General features: G+C 34.4%; 1 protein-coding gene across 18 annotated transcripts in view; it reads right to left on the bottom strand.

Annotated features, from left to right (window-relative positions):
* Positions 1-16,455, bottom strand: part of LOC124404940 (probable GPI-anchored adhesin-like protein PGA55) — a 113,888-nt gene that overhangs the window by 18,797 nt on the left and 78,636 nt on the right. For 8 of the 18 annotated variants that reach the window (XM_046879464.1, XM_046879469.1, XM_046879467.1 and 5 more), the window contains 11 exons: positions 15,664-15,762; positions 14,844-14,936; positions 13,505-13,600; positions 12,882-13,116; positions 11,935-12,006; positions 10,200-10,362; positions 8,958-9,061; positions 8,260-8,435; positions 6,194-6,422; positions 5,088-5,200; positions 2,119-2,295 (listed from right to left, as the gene is read on the bottom strand). In XM_046879464.1, coding sequence (XP_046735420.1) covers positions 2,119-2,295; positions 5,088-5,200; positions 6,194-6,422; positions 8,260-8,435; positions 8,958-9,061; positions 10,200-10,362; positions 11,935-12,006; positions 12,882-13,116; positions 13,505-13,600; positions 14,844-14,936; positions 15,664-15,762 — 1,557 coding nt within the window. The remainder of the gene's footprint in view (positions 1-2,118; positions 2,296-5,087; positions 5,201-6,193; positions 6,423-8,259; positions 8,436-8,957; positions 9,062-10,199; positions 10,363-11,934; positions 12,007-12,881; positions 13,117-13,504; positions 13,601-14,843; positions 14,937-15,663; positions 15,763-16,455) is intronic. The other 10 variants (XM_046879473.1, XM_046879477.1, XM_046879478.1 and 7 more) reach the window with 4 other exon arrangements.

Raw genomic sequence — 16,455 nt, 5'->3', positions numbered from 1 at the left:
TAAAAATTCTACAACTAGCCTCTAAATGGAATCCACGAAAGATTTTGTTGCGTTATCAACTGGATTTATACACAGTACAATTCAATTTTGCGGATATGCAATTAATTGCAGGGATCGTAATAAAACATCAACAGTTATGACAGCACACTGGTTCAAAACAGAATTAGTAAACAGCTGAGGATTTCACGCACGCCTAAACACAGCGACATTTCAGCGAGGAAAAAAAAAGTATTGGGCGTATTAATTAGTTCACTAAGGAAAATGTCGAATGAAAATAGATTGTAACAACTTTTTTTTACAACATGCGATGGATAAATCATTTACGTATTCGAAAAATTTTTTATGTAAAGAAACTGCGGATTTCTTTCTTCGAAAAAAATTGCAAAGATTCTGTGTATTGCAACTTTTCAAAATGACGGTCAGCTTCATGATTAAGTTGCCTGAAGTAATAAATTTTAATGTTTTTCAGAAAAATAAATACATGAAACATATTAAAATTGGACAATTGATCTGTCTTTGGTATTGCAAACATGGAAGAATAATTGTATTGCTTCAATATTGTTGATAACTATGTTACTAGATTCAGATCTGTGATGATTGACTCAAGTCCAATCGATCAAGTTTTACTTGATTAACTTAATGTATACCTTCTACACTACTGCATTATGGTTTTCTCATGTTTCGACATTTTTCTGACAGATTTATAGGCCCAATATACTTGGATTTAAGCTGCGTTAATTAAAGTAGGTTGGTAGGTCAAGAATCGCGACTTCTTCGTCAATTTTATTACGAATGGCAAATTGAGTATGTCTTAAACTCATACATTCGTAAGCTACGGTAATTGTCCTAGAAATACAAAGATACAAAGGATACTAAAATTATGCATATGTGCTTGGGTGCTGATTTTTCGGTTTGACCTGCGTCAAAATGGTAAAAATACTGATATATTAGTTCGATTTTATTTTTTGATAACACAATTTGTTTAGAAAATTACTTTCTCCAATCTCAGCGTGAGACTTTTTCTTATCACGTTGGTATCATTGACTTCTGAATTTTCCAACATTGCATGGATATTGATCTCGAAAAGCAAGCAGCAATATAGGATTGACTATTTGAGAAAAATTCGTTACAGTGACTTTGTGATAAACACTTGTTTAAATAAAATCAGCCATGGTGAAGAAGAATCGAACAAATCTACTAGAGTTTCAACCATCGAAGAGCGGTTTGGAATGAAAAATCAAGCTTTTCCTTATAATTACAGTATGCATATTTTTTTTTGTATTCTTAGAATAATTTTGGTGGCTTAGGGATGTAATAATCAAACAAATACTCAGCCGTAATAAAGTCAACAAAGAGTGTTTGATTTCCAACTCACAAACCTCGTTAGAGCGTTGCTATACTCGAGAAAATTACTTGCATTAGTGTTAGTTTTTGGATCACTCTTGAACGAAGCAATAAAATGTAATTTCCCATTGTAATGATTGGTATCTGCAAACAGCTGTTTTTACTTAAAAATTTTTATCGTTTTTCATAGGAAGAGCTATTTCATTAGATACAAATTATTAAATGCACGAAGCAGATCCATTTCATTATTCCGTTTCATTGCAATCCTAAACTCTGCAAGTTACTCGCGTATAGCATCACCTTAAGAGGATGCTATCGTCAATCCTTACCGACCGAGTAAAATACGATTTGTTTCTTCTAATGACAGATTCTACGCATTACTGATGTGAAAATCCCGGAGATAGCACAATACTGTATGCAATAACACACAGAGATATCTAAAAACTTCTCTGTATAATGAGAGAATAATGCTAGAAAATGTATTCCGGTACATACTGATAATAAAAATGAAGAAATGCATTTTCCGTCATTCTTTTTGAGTGAAAAAATATGTGTTCTTGCGATTTATGTTCGAAATTCTGTGTAGAATTGCGCTAGCTACAACTTTTTCGCCTCAATAATGCGTAGGTTCCAAGAACAGCAAAAAATAGTGCCATTTACTCAATCGGTAAAGACTGACTCTACATCATCTTAAGGACTGCGGACTGACGCAAGTGACATTAATTGGGACGAGGATAAATGCGATGGAGTTCACACCAGCACACCGATGCGAACCTTGACTTGTCCGTCACGTGGCGGCGTAATTCGGAACTGCCTCCGCTGTTTCTCGGGCGCTTTATAAGCCTCGAAGAACTTGAACTTGTTCGAAATATCCGATGTCTCGGCACGCACTTCCTCGGCTGTGTCGGTACTGCGAACGACGTCGTCGGACACTTGACGCCCCATGAAAGCCTGCACTCGTCACGCCGATCGCCATTGCCACAGATCGCCAACCACCAAAGAATCAGTTCAAGCGCAACGGTTTATCGATTGATCATCAACGTTCATGGCGACATGTCGGAATGATATTTTAAATTACGGAGTTTCGAAACGGGAAATTCTTTCGTGGGAAAAAATTTATTGCTTTTCATCATAACCAGGGCAGTCTCCGAAAATTGAAGACCCAAGTGCGCATGCGCCATGTTTTTCGGCGGGCAAAGACAGGCTGGCCAACACTGCCTGGCTAGGCCCCAGCGCGAAATGACAGTACGCGGAAGTATTTTGAGGTTACGTTGACTCAAATGAAGAATTCTCACATTTGGACTATCTCAAGTTTTCAACGCAACCTAACTTCGCAACGCAAATTTCAATAGCTAGCGTTTGGCCAGCCGCACTAATAGTTGGTCAATCTGACAAGCAGACGGTAACTTCGGCGTGATCTAGTTGACTCGACCGATAAAGTCACGTTATTTTGCGCATGCGCATTTGGGTTTTCAAGTTTCAAGAGTGTGTGTTTTCAAGCTTCCTAATATGCTTAATTTAAATGACAAGTGAAAACAAGAGAGCAAATTATAGTTCGCTAATCTTGTACTAAAATTTAAAACTGAAACAAAGATGTAAAATTTCCCCATTTATTGGTTAAAGAAGGTAGAATGCAATGTTGAAGATTTAATGCGAGACGATATCAAGACTCGCTCGCAATCAGCTTTTTAGAGTAAGGCTGGCGACTATTTTCCAAGTATAACATAACGTCTTCCCTAGAAGGTTAAAGACTTTGTTGTACACCTCGAAAACGCGGCGAGCCAAAACTCCTATACCGCTAAAGCGATCGGGATGAAACTTGGGCAAGTGATGCCTTAATTTGGCAAAAAGCAGAACGTCTTTTTACTTTTTGATAATTTGGAAGAAAAATTTACAGATCAGTTATCACTCACCGAATTTGGGAAAATTTTCACAGTTACACTAAAAGGATCGAACTATGTGGTATGATGCCACTCAGGGCTGATGAAACACACGCTTTGAGCCTAGTCCCATAAGATTCGATCTTTTCGGTACAACTGTAAAAATTTGCCCAGTTTCGATGAGCGATAACCGATCTGTAAATTTTTTTTTCAACAATTTTCAAAAAACATACGTCGCTTCACTTTTTGCCAAAATAAGGCATCAATTGCCTAAGTTTCATCCTGATCACTCAAGCCGTGTAGGAGTTTTGGCTCGCCGCGTTTTCGAGGTGAGCAACGCGACTTTATAAGCACCTCAAGCAGCCGTAGACAATTCTTCTCCACGAACATAGCCACGCGTGTCCAATTAAGGAATTTTAATTATCTCACAATCAGTAGGAGCATAATTCGTTCGACTCTTATGAGTCACTGGCAGGCTCTGAACTTCTAGAGCAAACGTGTTATACTGGTTGATAGTTTGATAAACCACTCACTGCAAGCAAGAACTAAACAGACGATCAGCCACGGCGCAATTAACTTGGCCCCAAAAACAATCGACGCTACTAAATTGCTTCAGCTCTCTTGTCGTGAGACGTAATTTATCGAATTACCCATCCTGCGAGAAGACGAAAATAAACAAGAATCCAATCTGTACATGGGGCATTCCAGATCAAATCCAGCTATTTTTAATCTCACCATTTCTGATTTCGTTGAAATATGTTTACGCGATAAGAGCATCTCTAAAAGTAGATATTTAATTTTTGCAAGCTGTTTTTGTGGAATTACTTTCAATTAAAAAATATTCAAACCTACTCAGTGTTTCACTTTTTTATTTTACATTTGCATATATATTCTTTTTCTAGTTCTCATCATTTTAATTTTGGTCATATAACGGAACAGTTTGTTTTCATATTTTTGGAGCACATGAAGAAATTTTGAAAAACTAAAAAATTTGGTTCCTTTGAACTTGATTTGGCAGAAAACAAATCGAACTTAATTCGACAACCTGGAGTATCTAGAAAATGAATAAAACTGCTCCTTTTTGCTGATTATTATTTCAAAAATTGAACCACGCTTTATACTTTTGAAATTGATACGAAACGTGTTTGCAGATTTTAATCTGTTACTTCCTAAGAAAGATCGCTGGCAATCAGGATGATGACTAACATCTAATAAACGACTAGATAACATTCCAAGAAAAACACTCGCGGCTGTAATTCGCACAATTCAATGTACTGAAAACAGCATGCATCAAAAATACAAAAATAATTTCTCTCGAATCTATTATTCGGCGTTATCAACGCTACCAAAAAATTATCGAGCGTCATCGTCATAACCGGAAATAGATTACGTTTAATTTCAATCCCACTTCAAGAACAACTGATAAAATTGGTCGATTTTTGTAGCAGTTTTTAGCGTCTGCTTAAAATCGTTGATAACGAATCTGTCCCTGAAAATTTTTCCAGTTAAAATGGCGAATCGAATTCAACAAACGACGATATGTAGAACATCGTTCGATTGATGAAAAATCAGTTATCTGAAGAAATTTTCCATTCAAAATTTCGAAATTTCGAAGTTAAATTAGTAAGAGAAATCAGATTTTGACAAAATCGTATGATTTTCCAACGTGTTTTTCACTCTTACTTTCGATTCGTTATTCCAATTTTTTAAATATTGAATTCAGCAAAAGTGCTTTTGCAAAGAATCGAGTGCAAAAATCGAGCAATTTCGTCAGTTGTCTTGAAAATTAGGGGGAAAAAAACGTAATTATTGTGCGTAATCGTGCTGAAAGTTTCTAAAATCAGACAAAATTTATGTACTCACGTCTCGAACGCGTCGAGTTGTTTCGTTTGATGCTTTTGGCGTCACTGGTCTCGCCGTTTTCGCTGCCGTTGCATCAAGCTCCAAAAAGAGACTGCGAGATTTCTTGCTGATACCTGTAGCAAAAAAGTATGAATTTTGTGAGTGGATGAAGCTTGCAGAAATTGTGTAAAAAAGCTGTTCATAATCTTACAACTTTGTCCAGCTGTTTGTGAAAAGTTTCGGAGTTAAGAAATTTAGCGAATGAATTTCTGTTGCGCGATATAATTATGCGATTGTCGACAATTATTTAATTTTTTATTTAATATGCATGTGATCGGACATTTTTTTTCCTGAGAATATTCTTCAAAAACTTTGGAACAGATTATTTGACACAATTTTTAGCGATCGAGTTTTGCGATTTGAAGCAAAATTTGAGGTAATATAAAGTTGAGAATAGCGCTTTTCTCTTTTTCTGAATGTTTTGTAAAAAAATTTTCCTGCTTGTATTGAAACTTTCAAACTATGTTTGTTTTTTCTCACATCGTTTTTTGGATTTTTATGGTTCTCCGACTTCTCTTGAATTACTCGAAATTTCACAAAAATTCACTGACCACTTCGAAAAAATTTTCTTCACGGAATTTTTCACAATTGTTCGGAGAATTTCGTGCGTACTGAGCTGAGAAGAGATGTTAAATTCAAGAAAACCTTTATTCAAAAGGTACCGAGTGTGTTTTATTCACAGCTTCAAACACTTGAATATTCATGATAAATAAATTCTATTTAAAATTAAAAATATTTCTTTTGTTTCCAGAAATTCATTCGATATTTACCTCGAAGAAGACTCGGTGAGAAATAGTGAGAAGCATTAAAACTCTAGAGTATTTCAAATTTTCGATAGAAATTGGAAGCTTAATTGAAAAGAATCCGAATTCTAATTCTAGAATTTCTCCAAATCTCTGAGATCCATATATAATCAGAATACATAGTTGAAAACTTTACCAGAAAAAGTGTAGAATTTTTTTTCAAAACGGTAGAAAATTAAAAAAAAAAAGAAATAAATAAATGAAAAGAAATGGAACAGTTTCACCGAATTCTCTTCTCAAATTCAAGCGTTTTAATGCACTAACCAGCGGCGATGACGTCCTCCTCGGCACGATCTTGGTGTTTAAACTTTTCCTCGGAGTTCTCATCGTCGTTAGCAGCAATTGGCTCGCCGCGTTCGAAACGCTCCTTGATTGAACGTGCGTGGGCAGATTGTTGAATTTCCTGAATCTCTTCAGCGGCGTTGATTTTAGTCACGCGTTCACTTTCCGCAACCGCTTGTTGGTAAAGCTCCTTCATTTTGCCTTGTTTTCCCTGCGTAATATGTCCAGAATTTAGTCGAGAGAAAAAAAATCAACGAAGCAGGGGAGGGGGGGGGCAAAACGGGGTACCCGGTTTTTCAAAATGTTTTTTAAATAGTAAAAAATGACTTCTATAAACATTATTGAGCATTATTTTGAATTTTTCAAAATTTTCAAACCATTTTTTCTTCCCTGGCATCTGAAAATCACTTTTATTATCTCTGGTTACGATAAAAAAAAAAAAAAAAAAAAAAAAAAAAACCGATTTAACGTATTTCAGTTTTATTCGACTCTGGCGGACTTTGATCTGATCGTTCCCAATTTTATATACATTTTTGGGATATTTTTTTCATTAACGATAAACTCTAGCAGTTTAAAATATGGGACATTTTCGTATCTTAGTGGGCACCATTACATTTCAAAATTGCACCCAAATTGCTATTTTGGCAGCTGATCGTTTACCTATAACGGATGGAATCGCCCATATATTTATATACACAAGTTTCTAGAAGAATATAACTCCTAGAAACGTCACCTTAATAATTTTTATTGCTACTAGAATACGGTGGGATTGTAATTTCGATCGATTCTCCATCAATTTTAAGTTATTTCAGTCGATTAAAGTGATTAAGCGCGCTTTAATATCCTTCCATTAAAACTTTTACGACGTTCACTATCTCGAGTCAGAAGTGGGCCGCCAATTTCAAAACTGCAATTATCCGAGGCCATATTCTGGTTTAAAAAGTGTCGAGTGATGGATTTTTACACCGATGAGTACGTAATTAGTGAGTAATCATTATTGGGTTGTCTGACGCGAAGCAACGCTGGAATTCCTTTGACAAGTGAAACTGTTGTTGACAACCGAGTTGTTTGTTTCCTTTGCAAATAATCGAACTCTGAAAGGAATTGTCTAAAATTAAACCGGGTGATATTAATCACGATGATCGTCATTTCAAGTATGATTCAGACGATAAATATTAATTGAATTGAGTGAAAAATAACTCGACATTTTTTTTTTTTTAAATACTGTATCTATAATCAGAAATTTATTTTTTCAATCTGATAACAGAAGACTTCTACTTCAACTTGATCTCGAATTAGAAATTTCCAAAAAATTCGAACTTTTCAAATAAACATAATTTTTTGAATGCAACGAAGTATTGACACGTGTGAATAATAACTACGATTTTGTCTTTTTTTATCTGAAGGTTTATAGAGTTAAGAAAAGATTGATTATTGACCAATGATTATATTATCAAAATTCTTAAAAATTTTACGTTTTATGAACGATATCGTGTTTTTTTCTTGTTTTTTTTTTTCTTCTTTGAAAAATTCTCTGTTTATTTTTATGCGAGAACCGAAATGTCCATGAAATTATCAGCTGTTTCCATGAATAATTAAAGTCAATAGTTATTACGGCCCGATTATTCGTTCCATTTTTATCACAGATTTTAATTTCAATTTCATTAATTATCTCTCACAAAAGGTTTATTTCTCGTCGTGTCAGAAATTAGTTTTATTTCCTCAAGTGTTTTTATATTGTTAATGTTCGAAGCGTCAGCTACGATAATTTTGTCGAAATGAAAAATTGTCTGTATTTAAAATCGTGGAGAAAGATTTTCCAGTAAATTTTTTTCGTTCTCTTTTCTGTTTTTATTCAAACTCCTTATTTCAAATTAATTTTAACCCCTCTCTAAACAAAATCACCCCCATATTCGTTATAGGCTTTGAATTTTTTCTTTTATAACAAACAACTTAGCGTTTGAATTTTATCGGAATCTATATAAAAAAATATATATATATATATATATATGTGTATTTAATTACACGAAAAAATTATCACAACTCACCATAAATAGGCGAGAACGAATCCCGGCAATTTCTTCCTTACGAGCTTCCCTTTGAGACTCCCTTCGTCCTTGTTGGCTGGTCGATTCCCACCGATTTTTCATGTCGTCCATTTTTGAAAAGCTCATCGGACGTTCTCGGGTTGAACGTTTTGCCTTGATTATTTCGTTATCGACTTCTGCAGGATCAGAAGGAACGCAACGATCTTAGAAATTGCATTTTTTATTCAACACCAAGAGTTTCATCGAATGTTAATCACACTCAATTGATTTCCGTCAATACTATACAACTTTAGATAAAAAAATGCGACCGATTTTTCGATTGCTAATTTCTTCTACGTCCCGGAATTTTTAATTATATATAATACATAATGTGGCAAAAATTAAAAATTTTGACTTGTTCTAAAGAATATACTTTGGAAAAGTTTTGAAACAATAGAAAGGTTCCGATTTTGCTAAAATTTTTGTGGAACTTTGTACAAACATTTTGAAAACTTGTTATAAAATCTGTATATCAAATAAATGTCTAAAAGTGTTCAATTTGGAATAAAAAAAAAAAAAAATAAAAATAATCAGAAATCAATGAGGAATAATAAAAATTTGAGAGAATATTAGTTCCCTAAACTTTTCAAAATCTCTCTGAATTTCGTTACAAAATGGTCATAAATATTTAAAATCGGTTTCTAGTGTCGCCGACTCACCGTCAGTCTCTTCTTCTTCCTCCTCGCTTTCGCTGGATTCCTCGTAAGGGATGCCGTTCAGGGATTCATCGGCAACTCCGATGTCCATTCCTTTGGCTTGGAACCTTTGCAGAGTGATAAAAATTGCGTTTGTAAAATCAGTCATCACGCAAATGTGGACAGCGAATTTATTCCCATAAATTAATTAACTATCCTTTAGCTGCACTCACGAAACTGTGTCAGGCGATTAAAGTTAGCTTATTTAGAAAGCGATGCGAGTGCTGATGCGAGTGTCGTATTCAAGTACTTCCGAAATGCTGACCAGAGAATATTTCATTGGCTTAGGAAAGCACGGAATCGCTTGCAGCGTGTGCAATAAGTAATTTCAGAGATTTTTTCGTAACTTATTTTTCATAACTTCAAACTTAAGATAACTTAAGATGATCTTTGATGTAACGATCGAGTAACGAGTTTTGGGTAGAATCATTAAATTTTGATAGTTTCTGCGATTTGATATCTGCCATTTTGGATTTAGAAATTGTTAAATTCTGATAACAGATTCGTCATCAGCGACCCCAAAACCCCCGAGTCATAAAATTTAGGAGAAAGGGTTGAAACACAAAAGTAAAAAATGGCTAAAAAATCTAACAGATTTTTGAATCGAAAGATGATTTATAAAACTTTCGAAAGGATTTGACAGGAATTACCGATGCTCAAAGTTAAAGTTTACGATTTTAGTGTTTTCTGTTTTTCCAATTTTAAATTATAATAGATTTTCATAGCTTACAGATGTATAAAAACTTGATAAATACGTTGTCATAAAATTTGTCGATTTTTGTCGAACCAATCGCTGTAACTGGTTAAAAGATTTAACTGATGGTATCTAACTTGTCTAAAAATTCTCGAAAGCTTGTATAATTATACGAAAATTTTATGATCAAGATTGATAAAACTATTCGTGATAGTAACAGACGAAATATTTTTTTTTTCTAAAGTGAGCATAAAATCGATAAAAATCTCTAAAAGAAATCAAATATATTTTGTGAATTGAAATATTTCAGAATGCTGGAGGGAAAATTGAACAGAAATTTTTTTAAATCATCAAAGGTGATCTGAGCGATTAAAAGAAAATCGTTACAGTTATTTTGTAAAAGTTCAAAATTAACTTTACTCCGAATTGAATTAAAAATTTGAGGATATTCGAGTAAATTGTTGGAGTCTAAATTCTTCACGAGGGTGTAAATCCAACCGTAATCGACTCACTTGGCGAGTTTGCTGAGAATACTTGGAGCACGTTTGACGGCAACTTGAGATGGAGATCGTTCGATGTCGTTGGTCTCAACGCCGGTCTTTTCGAAGACTTGGAAGCGAGACTTGACATTGAGGGCTGAAAGTTCTTCCAGTCCCAAGTCTGGCTTATCAGAAGCTGAAAGTCGAAAGAACGGAATTAAAGATGGCGAAATTTTGCTCGGTTTGCAACGACATGATTTATCATCACATTTAAAGCGATTATTTTTGCCGATGATTACATGTTATGCTCGCAAATATCAACGACATTCCGTTAATCTCTGTATGAAAATTGAAAAAAAAACCAAAGGGAGAATAATAATTGACAGACGAAATTGCAGGGAAGGAAAGGATTCGACTTTAATTTGCAATCCACCCAAAAAGCATCACACAAACGCAAACTCACTAATAAGAAACAATATTTTACTTTTACTAATTTTTTTTTCTCAGTTATGAGTCGTATATATGTTTAAAAAATTTTCAGAGTATTTCAAATAATTGATAAAAAATATTTTGGAAATATTTTTCCGCCATAAGTAACAGGAAGACATTATACCTGAATAAACGGATGAATGTAAACAAATTCAGTAATTAGTATGTATATCACAACATTTATCGACGACCAGGAGCTGCAGCAATTCGAGTTAAAGATCAGGAAATGAACAAAATCATTGAATCAAAAATTTCTAAAGTCCAACGAAATAAGTTTGAAAATGGAAAAGAATTAGAATCAGTGACTGATTTAATCCTCGGTCGGCAACGTAGGTCTCTTAGGATACGGTCCCCTTCTATCTTTCTATAAGAATGACTATTCCCTTTTTTTTTTATTCAAGTTGTAAATAACAAAAAAATACACTATTCAAAAAAATTGGATATCTCCAAGAGAGTACTTTCAATTTGATTCAGATTTTTCAAATAACAATCACGTTGAAAAAGTATTATAGACCTACCTTACCGACGGAGGGTTAAGTTCTGATTACAAATCAATTCTGCACAAATCGCAAAAGCGATGGATATATTCCGAGATAAAACATCGGTACGGATTTTATAAAAATTGTTTTTTGGATTTTCGAAAAGCGAATGAAGACTAAAGTCCATACGATCACTTCTACACGTAGGTAATTAAATTACAAACAAAATGAACTACGATCTCTTCAAATTATTTAGGAGAGGGTGGAGCAAAGTGTGTCTCTTAAGAAAAGAATGCCTAAAATCAGAATAAAATGTTTAGAGTAATTATGATTTCCGAGTAATTCACGTTTAATTTAAATTTTATGCCGGGTTATTTAAAAAATTTCAGATGCTCACTTTGCCCCCCAAATTTTTTGAGATATAACAAATTTTGAGATCCCACTTTGCCCCACCCTCCCCTACATGTACAGTGAATGGATAGTTTTCTCATTAAAATCAAAGGCAAAGCATTATGATGAGTATAAAGTTGCCAATAATTGAATACTTGACACATCTTTGATATGACAAAATCTAGAAAAATAAGATTCTTTTAAATATTCTTTCCTTTGTCTTTCCATTTCCCTTAATTATTTATTTTTCAACGCATATATATGTTCTTTGTCTCATTTTGAGGTTTGAAAAACTGCGCTCTCAGCTAAACGTCCGCTGGTTTACAGACACAAAAACACTTTCAGGCGTCACGTGGATTATTTTATAGCGACAATGCAACACTTGGTTCACGCTTTGTTCTTTGATTTACCTCTGACCACGTCTGGTGGCAATTCTTTCGGCTGGTTCTCTCGAATTATCAGCTCTGGCTTGCGTGGACGCACTACGTGTAAGAAATTGGTAAAATTCATAAAATTAAAATACTTTGGACTAAACGCCATGTTTTTTCCGCAAATTCATTTCACGTTATTGTGATGAAAATCGCTTCGCGATTTTTCGGATCTACGTGAAGTTTTTCGAACAAAAACACAAGGAATCCCAAGTTTTTCAAGATTGATTTTAAACAATCTTGTATCTGAGATGCACGATTATATCATTCGTTTTTCTGTAAACATCAATTCTCTAAGATCTGACTAAAATTTGGATCTTTACAACTGTTTTCAATGTGACACAAAAATTTGACAATTGGTCGGTATGAAAAAAAATCATTCTGAAAAAATTAATGTAATGTAATTAGTGTTGTTTGATAAGAATTTTACAAGACTGAAAATTTTAACCTCCACTTGACTGGTTTTTATACGTTCAAGTATTAAAAAATAGTTTCTATTTTGTGATTTTTATTTTTTTTTTGTACTTAAAGATCATCTCATGGAGAAATATGAGAATTACAAACCGTAAATGGAATTGGAATAATTGTTTTCATACAAATTATGGCTGATTTACTTTTGAAAAGTAACCGAAAAATGTTAAACACTCGTTCTTTCTGAGTTCCTGTTCAAAAATAAAATAGCCATAACTTCTAAGAGAACACGATTCACTTCTATTCACTATTTAATTATTTATTTTGAGGGTAAAAGAAGGTGAAAAAAATACTCAAAAAACTCGGACCCACTGAAACGAATAACCGCGAGTTTGTCGGAATATAAATTAAACTGAGTTATACAAATATAAATATAAATGATTTACGAGAACAATTGTAATAACAATTATATTTGATATCGTATTCGAAATTCGGAAAATAAATTTGCAAATACGTACTGGGCTGGTCGGATTCTTCGACGGGTTTTGGCTGAAATAGTTCTTTGAAGTGTGGCTTGCAGTAAAGGGTGGCTTCATGGCTCTGGTAGTTGTCGACGCTTAGCTGTTTGCTGCATTGATTGCATCGGAAGCAATTCTTGTGCCAAATCAACCCTTCAGCTTTCGTCTGTTCCATTTGAAACACGACTTTACCGCAACTGCGGCAATTCGGATTCGGTTCGCCATTTTGACCCACCTGTGAATAAAAATGGCGATGATAAGTGGAATTCAGTTTTTATTTAGCTTAAGAATTACAAATTACTTATCAATTTTTATTCATTCTTTTTCAATTTTATCGACCGACTAGAATTATTACTTTTTTTTATCAGACAGGGGATGTGAATCGATAAAGCGAACTAATTCTGATTTTTGTCAGGAATTGGAAAAGTAATTAAGTAAGTAAGATTTTCTAATCAATGCGAATATAGTACAGATTCGAGATGAACAATTAATTTTTATTGGGCACTAAATTATTAGAAAGGCAGGTGAACAATATTTATGTTTAATATATTGTAAAATCAGTTGATTAATGATTGTGGTAAAAAGATGTTTTTACCAAATATTTATCTATGGTAAAAACGTACCGAGTTGAATTGTTGCTGAACTTTTCCAGCGTCTACTGAACGCACGTGAAGAACGGGCTTCTTGCTCAATGCGTCGAATTTGTTGAAGCTTGATTTCTACGGACACAAGAAAAAAGCAGTATTAATTCGATTCGTTCAATGCGAGATGGTTGCCGCGCATTTGCAAACGCCATGTTTCAATATTATTTGTAATAATTGTGCGGGTTGTGATGGATTGATTATCATGTGAGCAGAGTGACAAGGCTGGTTCCTGACACAGATTCTTGTACCAACATTTACCGACACTTTTAACACATTTTAAAACAGTTTTGGGGCGGGGCTGCTTCAGTCAAGATCGAACCAATCAGTCGAAACCCGTCGGTCACTAGTCATCGGATGAAAAAACTTTCTCGAAGTATCCCCCACCTCATTGCTCTCAAACGTTCTAGAAATGTCGGTAAGTGTCGGTAAAGGAATCTGCGCTCAGAACCGGCCTTGATGCTCTGCTCACGTGAATGTTTCCTCATGGTAAGTGTATTTGAATATTTGCACGCACGAAAAACTGTGATAAGCAGATTGCAGGTGAGGATAATGAATAAGGTGATCTTCTTCTTTTTAATTCCCATTTTTGTGCACGCAGTGCTATAGATTTAGGCAACAAAAGATATGTGATAATGGCTGATGAATTAAAAGTCTATACTTTTTGGTTATTTTATTACGAGATAGCCGAATATTGAATATTTATAGAATTAATTTATTCGTAACTTACGTTGATATCCCTGAAAATGTACGAAAGGAATTATCGAATTATAGACAAAAATTTGACTTTCGATTTTTCATTCCGAAGCGCTTCAAAATGCTTGATAATTCAGTTAGCGGGTTCGATTTCACTCTACGATGACTAATTTTGTTCGGAAAACTATTTTTCACGAATTTTTTTCAATGGATTTTGTTTCTCAAGAGTCATTTCGAATATCGAACGATCTACTGAATTTTGGTAGCTTAGAGCAATTTGAAACTGAAAAATTAACACGTAAAAAGAATCTTTGCTTCTTAGGAATACATAAAGATGTATGATGAATACAGTGTCTGTGCAAGCGTTAAGAAAAATTGCATATTACTTCAAGATTCTTCAATAAGTCTAAAGCGAGGTGAGATTTGCGTGCGTTTAAATGTGCTTCTTTATTTTGCGTGTATTTGTTTCGCGTTCTTCTTCTTCTTTTTTTTTTCTTCTATCAAACAAATCCACGAATCTCTCGAGATTCGGCTGGATTATAAATTCCACCCTTAAATCAATCGACCCAAAAGCAGCACCAGAAGTCAACGTCGATCGGGTTTACCCGAGATTAATAATTCTTACCTGCAGCTTAACGGTCAGTGACCTGTGGCCATTGGCGGAGTTCTTCTGAACACTGTTGATTGTTAAATTAGCCAAACTACAGTAGCACGCTCTCTGTCCCGTCCACAGGATAATTCAGTTTTAGTTAAGTTGCATGCACAATCATAGAAAGAAAAATAGCACGGTTTTCAGTGTTAGTATAATGGCAGTAAAAAAATATTTAAAAAATAAAATAAAAATATGGAAAACAGGGAATGGTCATCAGGATATCATTTATTAACATTAGTAGGGATCTTATCAACTGATTATTAAAATCAAGTATACAGGGTGAGTTCTCTCTGGAGTTCATAGGGGGTGTGGCCTGAATCGGCCGAGGCTCCGCCTTCTCCTATTGATACTTGTTATTATCAGAATAGAAGGCGGAGCCTCGGCCGATTTAGGCCACACCCCCTCTAGATCCCGAAGAGAACTCACCCTGCACATGTGGAAAACGAATTTAGAATTTTTTTTTCTCTGGAAATCAAGAGTTAGTTTTCCCGTAAAACTTAATTTGATTAGTGATGCTGAATTATTATTTTCTTGATATTACCGTTTTGGTAAATTTTTGAATCTCTGACGTTTGATCATCGACATACAGAAGAGTCACGACAGCACGGATTCTTCGAAGATTTGAAAAGACGCGACTCAAGTGAAATTTTCACACCGGTTTTTATCATGTTTCGAATGTTTGAACGCTGATTGTGATACGATGAAGCGACTTGGCTTTATGAGTGGGAAAAGTGGACTGGAAACGGTTTCAAGGCCCGATTTCGTGTTGCTTTTGAGGGTGGTAAATACTTACGAGTGCTTTGACTGATACGCCGTTGAAGATAATCGCGTCTTTGGCAAGCTCCGTTCGCTCCTTATCAAACAGTCTCAAGTCACCCATCGACTTTGCTTTCTACAATAGGATATGCGCCCCAAGAAAGTAGCAAACCAAACACAAATTAGATTGTTCTTTTTCAACTTCTTTCACTTTCAATATTCCAATTCAGGCGACATTCGATCTCTCCGAAATGATCATCAATTCAAAACTGTGCAATTCACAACATTTGAAATAACTTTTTTTGTACTTCGGTCAAGATTCAATTTTGAATGGAGTTTAATGAAAATAAACTCGAAAACTAGATCCTCGATTCAATTCAAAATTTTTCAAGTGAACTCACTGTAGTGAGAAAAAAAATGTTCCCTCAGTGCAGTGTTTGGATTTAAAAAAAATTTCGAATCTGGTTTTAGTGTATTTATCAGAATACAGAATTATCATAAAAAAAACAAGCACGTCACTTCGAAAGTGATTTTAACCCTCTGGTATAATTAGTATGAGAGTTTTTACTTTCATGTTTTCAGATTAGTAAATTGGAAAATGTGCGGTGAGGGATTCAAGTTTGACGGTAAATTTGAGTAAAAATTTTTGGACTTGCCAATTGCAACGTTATTAACGACTGGAGGTTGTTTATTAAAAATTATTTATCTCTCAATTTGTGAGGTATTTTTCTTTATGTTTTTTTACTCTTCTCGGTCCAATTATAAAGCCATTTTATCGATTCATTAATTATTCGTTTTTTGTATCTTCATATTTTTGGTATACTGAAAC

This window comes from Diprion similis, chromosome 3, assembly GCF_021155765.1.
Source record: "Diprion similis isolate iyDipSimi1 chromosome 3, iyDipSimi1.1, whole genome shotgun sequence".
Lineage (NCBI taxonomy): Eukaryota > Metazoa > Arthropoda > Insecta > Hymenoptera > Diprionidae > Diprion > Diprion similis.
This window is presented reverse-complemented; position numbering and strand designations above follow the sequence as displayed.